This window comes from Nannobrachium achirus, assembly GCF_963921795.1.
Source record: "Nannobrachium achirus genome assembly, chromosome: 23".
NCBI classification, from domain to species: Eukaryota; Metazoa; Chordata; class Actinopteri; order Myctophiformes; family Myctophidae; genus Nannobrachium; species Nannobrachium achirus.
The window spans coordinates 52,184,294-52,193,354 of NC_137830.1; the positions used below are offsets into that span (position 1 = coordinate 52,184,294).

The 9,061-nt window shown below is 45.2% G+C and overlaps 1 protein-coding gene across 1 annotated transcript in view; it reads right to left on the bottom strand.

Moving 5' to 3' along the window:
- Positions 1 to 8,852, bottom strand: part of kcnc2 (potassium voltage-gated channel, Shaw-related subfamily, member 2) — a gene marked incomplete at both ends in the record, with an annotated part of 157,834 nt that extends 148,982 nt beyond the window's left edge. Inside the window, one exon of the mRNA XM_080754438.1 lies at positions 8,232 to 8,852. Coding sequence (XP_080610564.1) covers positions 8,232 to 8,852 — 621 coding nt within the window. The remainder of the gene's footprint in view (positions 1 to 8,231) is intronic.
- Positions 8,853 to 9,061: the final 209 nt, after the last annotated feature.

The following is a 9,061-nucleotide window of genomic DNA, read 5'->3' on the forward strand; positions in this document are numbered from 1 at the left end:
TAAAAGCCCCAAAAAAACAAATCATTAAAAAGTCTTTGAATATGTTTTACACAATTCTATGAATGTCTTCTAAATCCTTTTTCTAAATCAGTGGTTCTCAAACTTTTTCATGTCAAGGACCCCCAAAATTACATGTCAAAATACGTTGTTCCAGGGACCACCCAGAAGCAAATATTTGAGCTACAGATGTTCGCTTTTAAAAAGATAAATTCAAAGACTCGAAAAAATATATAAAAAAAAAAAAAAAAAGCAGATCTACAAGCTCACAGCACGGCTCTCGGTGCCGCGCTGTGGGCTTGTAGATCACAGCTATTTTTCAACAGTCAAAGCATTAAATAAGTCCAGGCCTGAATGGGTTAAGTGGCGGAAAGCAAGCGGCGGTCTCAGATGGGATCACGGGGGGAGGGGGGGGGGGGGGGGGGGGGGCAGAGTTGGGCGTCGGGCGAACAAACCTCTGCCTCACAGTTACAGGCAGGGACGTGCTGGGCCCCTGATTCAGCCCGGGAAAAAGAGTTGTAGAGGCCCTCATTGCTGCTACTCAAAGATTTGCCATTTCAGATCATGACAAGTGACAAGCCAGTGGGCCAATTATATGAGTTATATTTCGTCATTGTCGGGTGGAAACCTTGTATGTCCAAAACCGTTTGTTTTGTATTTGTATCATTTAAAAAATGATACGTTGTGTGGCGTTGTGTGCTTGTAGATCTGCTGTTTTCACTACTTTTGTGCGACGGCCTTGTATGATGAAGCAGGGCTTTGCTTTGCGAAAAAAAATTACAAATTTGAAACTTGGAGATGCGAGGTTTCTGCCCAATAGTGACAATTTACTTTGTTGGCTGCCTTGCCCCCAAAATGGAACAAAGGCAGACATTTTATTTTTTATTTTTTCCTAAAGACCGGCCGGGAATGAACCGGCCGTTCGGTAGTTGTCCCGCTTTTCCCAATGGCCAGCACGTCCCTGATGACGGGAGATAAAAAAAGGTGGTGGGTGTTATCTTTTTTTTTTCTTTTTTTTTACCATCCGAATCCAGCAAGGGCAAACTACAGAGATACGAGAGAGACACACAGATTAACACATATAGGAGAGCACGCGCGCGCACGCACACACACACGTACCGGTACACACACACACACACACACACACACACACACACACACACACACACACACACACACACACACACACACACACACACACACACACACACACACACACACACACACACACACACACACACACACACACACACATAATGTGCATGTCTACATGGGTAGAATTGTGACAAGGGATGGGACGATATGAAAATTTCATATCACGATTATTGTGACAAAAGAAATCGCGATTTACGATATTGTCGCGATAATCAAAATCCATTATCCTGGGGCAGAACATTTGCCAAAAAATAGCAGATCTACAAGCTCACACAGCTTGAAGATCGGCTATTTCTTGGCAAAGACATTTGATAGAGAGTGAAAAAAAGACTGTATCAACTAAGTATATTATAAGTACCTTTTTCCAATAGAGGGTTTAAGTGGTACCGGATATGCAGCTCGGCAAATAAAAGATGAATTGATCCCAGTGCATGACGGAGGACGATATCACGATATATAACATTTCCAAGATACGATTATCGTGAGTGTTTTTCATCACGATAAACGATAATATGGCGTATCGTCCCATCCCTGGGCAGGAATAAAGAAAAGAATAAACAACAAAGACAGCATGGGGATCGAGAACAACTGCAGGAATCTGATTGGCGGCTCACATCACATTCATGTTCACGGGTTCAGGAAGGGGACAGTGTGTGTGTGTGTGTGTGTGTGTGTGTGTGTGTGTGTGTGTGTGTGTGTGTGTGCGCGCGTGTGTGCGTGTGTGTGTGCGTGCGTGCGTGCCGCTTTCGTCAAACTTATTTTTAGCTCACCTGGAGACCTCTCATCAGTCATTCATTTCACACGTGACAAGATGCTTGTTTTAAAGAGGTGGTGCCATAGTTTTGTACTTTTTGTGGTTTTCATGTGTCTAGGAGGTTGACAGTACTTCATTAGACCCCCTGGTGTGGTTGTTATGAGCAATTATGCATTCTCTTTTTATTTGGGTTTTAGCTGGAGGCTGCCACCTGCTGGGTCAGACGTGCCGTTCCAAAAACACCCATACTTATTACATCATAGAATCAACCCCTCCCCTAATTACCATTGACCCAACACATGTGGGTGTGGCTAACTTCAGCTGGGTCACCACCCACCATGACAACCACGCATACCAATGAACTGGTGGGTGTCGCTACATAAAAACATAATTTTAACTCTTTCTGCACACTTTTTTGGAAAAAAATCTTCCTCCTAGTATAATCATAATAGTAGATAATCATGTTTTATAGAGGGGGAAAATCATGGCACCCCATATTTAAGATATTTTCATTTTGCTGACATCTGTTATCATCATCAGTGTTGAATTAGCCCGGGCCCCCGCCCCCCCATATCTTTTCTGAGCAGGGCTCACGGCTCACACACAAAATGGACATGCATTGATGCCAAAACCCCGCAAGTTCACACCTCGCCAACAACAAGGTGTTTTAACAACATATGCATATCAATAGACCTGTACAGTATATGCATACTAGTAAGACACCTCAGGGTGACATGCGACCTCGCCCTAAAGGGCGAGGTCGCGCCAATTCTTGACTATCTGGCCAACCACAGTGTTTCTCTGACAATTCTAGTTGTTATCATTCTGGGGGGAGTTTGTTCATGTTTTTACGGAATACGGAAGGACAGTCACGAGGATACGGAAGGAAGGAAGGAAGGAAGGAAGGACACTCAAGCGACACGATTCTTCAGAGTATATGCGACCTTCGGTCGCAAGCAACAATCAATAGACCTGTATCAACTGCCTGATCAACAATTTAACTAGGGGGTTCCCTGCCGATCAACTTTTATCAACTTTTTTATAAAAAGTAATTTTTTAGATGTTTTTTTTCGGGAAAAACTCCCCTGGACTTTAAGGAAAATGCTGATTTTGCTGGCAAGAGCTGGATTATTATTTATGTATTTACTCTGGCAGTGAAGGAGATAGCAGGTGTTGAGCGACGTGACGTCGTCATGACAACCACGTACCCCCAGACATTAGCAACTTTAAAGGACAACTTTAGTTTTTTACAACAAGGGTTCATATTTTAGATTGTAATTAAAGAATATAAAAGATGAGTGTTAAAATTATTTCCTTTACTTCTTTCTATTGTTTTAGAGATTCTTATTTCAGTGGTTGGGGGCATGCGTACAAGTGGCTAAATATGTCATTTTACACAGAATAAGCCACATTCCCAAGATACAAAGCAACCTTTCATGGTTGGATGTGACTTATGGGGGCTAGAAGTGTTACTGTAAATAGCAATAAAGAAACTGCTGGCTTATTGTGTCTAAAAAGACATATTTAGCCACTTGTACGCATGCCCCCATGCGTACGCATGCCCCACATTTTAGCACGGTAAACAGTAGAAGTGGGACGGCCGTCGCCAGACATGGACAGGGACACTGACAGCCGTGACGTGTAAGAAGACTGACTGACCTTGCGTAAGTACTTAGGATTTGAACCCCAGTCCAAACTCACAACTTCAATTTCCTAAAACCACATTACCTATTTTTTTATGCTTCATCGAGGGGAGGATTAGTACCACTAAGGGCCTGTTTTTTTTTTAAATAGCAGATCTACAAGCTCGCAGCGCGGCACTCGGTGCCGCGCTGTGAGCTTGTATATCTGCTATTTTTCACTGGTTAAAGCATTCAATAATTCAAGGCCTGAATGGGTTAAACAGTCCACATGCATTGTGTATTACAATGTGAGAATCCACTGTGGAGAGGAGAGAAGAATGTGTTCTGAAGAGAAGAATATTCAGTGGGTTTCCAAAACAAATGTTGGCACAGGAGATGGAATAGAACAATCTGACATTACACACGCCATGAAGACAAGCTCAACAACACAAAACCAATATTTGTTAGATTAATTTAGGCTACTTGAGGCTGAATCGGAGAATTCAGTGTAGTTTAGCACGTTCCAAGTATATGCCTATATAGAGCTAAAAGTGTATTGTTTGTATTGGAAATGGGGCATATAGGCCTTTGTGCTTTAAACCATTGGTTCTCAAAGTGGGGTCCGCGGACCCCCAGGGGTCCTTGAGGGGGTTCCAGGGGGTCCCCAGCTAAACGATAGTTAGGAACCAAAGGGACCCTTATGGGTCTTTAACTCCAGGGTCCATTTGGTTCCATTTGTACTGTACACTCTCAGAGTTAAATTATCATTGATTTTACCGTATACATTGTGGTCCCAGGGCTAATAAGTGTCAATTTGGGGGTCCTCGACACGAGAACGTTTGAGAACCACTGTTCTAAAGAGAAGAATATTCAGTATGGGTTGTTTACAGAACAAACGTTGGCGCATGGCATAAAACGACCTGACATTAAGACATTACACACGCCATGAGAATTAGGCAGGTATGCAGAATGTAGTACGTAGCCTAGAACAGGGGTTTTCAAAGTGGGTGACGGGGCACCCTGGGGTGACGGGGCACCCCGGGGTGCCGCAACGGTAGTCCAGGGGTGCCGCGAGATCATTTGATAATATTTGGAATTTATTTGGACACTTGAAAAAAATATTTAGTATCATTTTAAAATTGAAGTGCAAAGTTATTTTCAGTCAGTTCCAACCAAAATGTCTGTTATCTCAATGTTTTCCTCGCAACATAATCACTAAAATATCGTCACTGTCGGGCAGAAACCTCGTATCTCCAAGTTTTAAATGTGTACGTCTTTTGGTAAAGCAAAGCCCTGCTTCATCATACAAGACTGTCGCACAAAACTAGTGAAAACAGCCGATCTACAAGGACACAACGCCTCGCGATGTGAGGTGTTGTGTGCTTGTAGATCGGCTGTTTTCACTAGTTTAGTTAATTTTATAGAAAAAGAAGTACAAAACGAACAGTTTTGGACATACAAGGTTTCCACCTGACATATATTCATGGGGTGCCCTGAGACAAAGAGGTTTGGGAACCCCTGATCTAGAAGACTACAGTGCTTCTCAAAGCGGTTTCCAGGGACTCTGTCTCTGTGGGGTCCTTTAGAGGGGTCCTAATTGACCCATAGACGTCTATCCAAATGGGTTTGGATACTGTTAGTCTCGCGTAGCCAGACAACTATTCCACAATCTCCGAATGCTATATAGAGTCTGGAACGGCAGCTCCCGAACGGCGAGTATCGGAAGTAGTCGCTGCTGCACTGAACTGTAGTCCCATTGGAAACATAACAGAAACACAATCGCTCAGACAAAGTCATTCGAGCGGCCTATTCTGTTATGGGTGTATAGTTTAAGAAAACGTTTTAAAACATCATGGAGGTAACACCAATAACAACAGAGAAAGACGAAATAACGCCCCCAGAAATATTGAAAGGAGACATAAGGCTTCCAGTAGGACATGTTATTGCTACTGCACCAAGGGAGCGGTTGCGTCACATCCGCTTTATCTCGCACGCATCGTTTCTATTTCCGTTTGCCAGACTGTATGCCGGGAGCATTTGCCCAAATCGCGGAGGCAACAGTCTGGCCACGAGAGACTAGGATACTGTCAGAGTTAAGAGGAGAAACGTTAAAGTTTGAGAAACACAAGTATAGGCTATGCCTAATGGAGTAGCTAAAAGTTTATTGTTCATAGTTTTGACACGGGGCATTCCAGGGACCCTGTGGGTTCCTTCATGGGGGTCTACATTGACCCATACAAGTCTGTAACTCTGACGGTGTACAAATGGAACCAAATGGACCCGTTCGGGTCCATTTGGTTCCATTTGTACACCGTCAGAAGTTCTGACTCAGAACTCAGACTTAAAGGTGATACACCATGCATTTACAAAGTATTTATGTCATATTGTTTATGTCCCAAAAAAACGTTTTTCAAAAGGTTTGAAGCTAAATTACCACTCCTGAATAGAGAGCCTCTCTCATTTTTGAATGGCTCTCAGAGCATTTTCAGCTGCAGTACCACCTTTGGCCTGAACTGCGCCACCCCCCCACAAAAAAATGTTCTTCAAAAACGGCCGATGATGATGTCATCATCGGCAGCAAATCTGAACAGCCTGTTTTGAGAACCCGTGGGATACTTTTAACCTTCGCCTTCCCAAAACCAGAGAAAGACACAACGGTCAGAAATGGGACTTTGTGAGGATAGAAGGTGCTAGTGGGACCCCCGAAAAAAGGTTTTAAAATAGGAAAAGTGAAATTTCATGGTGTATCACAAATCTGAAAGTTTGAGAAACACTGCTTTGAGGCTGTTTTTTTCCTTCTTTTCCTTCATTTGTATGCTATTGAAAACATATTGAGAAAAAAAGAATGCTGATTTTGTTCCAAAAAGCTTCATACAAAATGTGACCTATATAGCTCTGTTTATACAATGCTGTACTGTACCCCCTCCAACTCTAGGCTATCTACTGTATGTTCCCCATTTTCAACAGTTTTGATTATGTTTTGACACTTGCTTTGGTAATGTAAACGTATGGTTTCTCCTGTCAATAAAGCTCCTTTGAATTGAAGCTTTAAACTTTCCACCAGGGACGTGCAGAGAACGTTAGAGAGGCAGGGGCTGACATTTCCAAAAGGGCCTTTTGGTGGTAGCACCGAAAATAGCAGACCTCCAAGCTCACAACGCTTGGAGGTCTGCTATTTTCGGTGTGTGAAACCACACTGAACTAATCATAATCAAGTGAATACTGGAGATGTGGCGTAACAGCATGGATTTCTACACAGAGAGGACAATTCTTTCAACATAAGATGCTGCATTCATTCAAGTTCAGGAGAGTTTGGACAAGGCAATTCTCTTGAATGCTGCCTTCAGGTATTGCATGGAAAGAGGGGGCATTTGCATTGATTTCTTTCACCATTGTAAAAACTGCATTTATGGTCTGGAGAGGGCATTTTTTACAGACAGATAAATGGGCAGGGGCTCAAGCCCCCTTTGATGTCTATGTGTGCACGTGCCAGGGCGTCAGTTGGGTATGGCAGAGGTATGCAGCTGCCATACCCTGGGTCCAGAGGGGAAAATAAAAGTTACTTTTAAATATAAATCCATGAATGTCTCTTTGTCTATCTGTGCTGGTTATGTTGTTAAATTACAGTAAAATAACTACAAATGGAAAATTTTACAAAATGGTCATTTTAACACATTTCTCCACATCTTGAAAAATCGAACCTCTGTTCGAAGTGGAGCTGTGTGTGTGTGTGTGTGTGTGTGTGTGTGTGTGTGTGTGTGTGTGTGTGTGTGTGTGTGTGTGTATTGCAGTTGATGCTCAGGGCAGGCTAGACTCAACAGCACCTCTCTGGTCACCCAGGGTTACTACATACAGGCTACATACAGACCCACAGACCCACCCACCCACATACCTACACACACGGCCACGTATAGGGAGCTTGTGTTCCACACAGCTCCAAAAAAAAGTACATTCCCAGGTTCCGCAGGTCAGCTGCACAGGTGCAATGCATTATTGTTAATTGTAGCACGTTTACTAACATGCCGAGTTTAGCTGCACTTGAACAACCGTTCCAGGCTGCCATATCCAGCCCAAGAAACCGCAGAAACGGGAGAAAAAAATAAAATGTACTTCTTAAAATATTTAAATGTATCATGCCCTAAGGTAGACTGGTGTCTTGCACGCGCGCGACCAGTCATGTTGCCATACCTTAGCTTTTTCTGAACTGACGCTACTGTTACGCGTCAAATCTGTGCTTCTGGGGGTCCCTGGAACAAAGAAGTTTGCAATAGGGGTCCATCCATGGAACAAAATATTTAGAGATGGGGGTCCACGGCCAAAAACACATTTTAGGGGTCCTTAACCACTGATAGGCACATTCTACAAATGTCTTCTAAATCATAACAATTTTCTGGAAAAAAAAACTTATGTTGCCATCAGCGTTTCTCAAACTTTGTCATGTGAAGGACCCCCAGAATGATATTGAGTATTTGGCCACGGACCCCCATCACAAAATATTTTGTTCCAGGGACCCCCCAGAAGCAAATATTAGATTTTAGTCTATTCTGCATCTAGCTTAAGGCTACAGACCCGTTGGGAAACGAGTTTGGGGCGACTTTGAAAGAGGGCGACTTATCTGGCTACCCCTGCTCCCCATTACGCGCCGCCCGGCGGGTGTTGCGCTCCCCTCCCCTCCCCTCCCCGGACCCCTCTCTCTCTCTTACCCGTGCTGCCCTGGAGGAGTAGGGGTCCTCGAAGAGGTTCCAGATCACCGGCTGCCACCTCCTCCAGAGCCCGGCGGCCCCCCTCTCTCCCTCCGCCGCCTCTCCGTCCTCGATGCCCAGCCTCTTGGCGACCTCGTCGGGGTCCTCGTCGTCCCCTTGTTGCTCCACGTTGAGCTCGAACACGTCCAGCGCCTCCTCGGCGTCGCGGTGCTGGCGGTAGGACATCCAGCAGCAGGGCTCCACGTCGGTCTCGTCGATGCCCCAGAAGGAGAGCTCCTCCTCGAACAGCGGGCCGCACACGTCGGCCGGACAGTGCAGCTTCCCCGTGCGGTAGTAGTTGAGCACATGGGCGAACACCCCGGGGTGCCGGTCGAAGAAGTACTCGTCGGTGGTGGCCGCGTTGTACTCGAGGAAGCCGCCGGGGACCACCTGTTGTTGTTGTTGTTGTTGTTGTTGTTGTTGCAGCCGCTCCAGCACCGACTGGAGGGGGTCCGCGGCTCCGTCGGAGGCGAGCAGAGCCAGGCGGGTCCCCGGCAGCGTCTTCAGCGTGGAGCGGTAGGTCTCGTGTCTGGTGCCGCCCACGTTCAGGGTGATCCTCTCGTTGTCGTCAAACTTGCCCATAATGTCACAGATGTCGCTGCTGTCACAGACATGACTTCTTCCTCTGTGCGCGTCCAGGGTCACGGCTGACTGACACACGCACAGCACACACGCACACACACACAGTCAAGGTTCTATTTAAAATAATTGTCCACCCCCCAAAAAAGCACTTCTTCTTGGATCGTATCCGAACGCGACATTGTTCCAGCCACGCGACTGCTTTGTGGTGA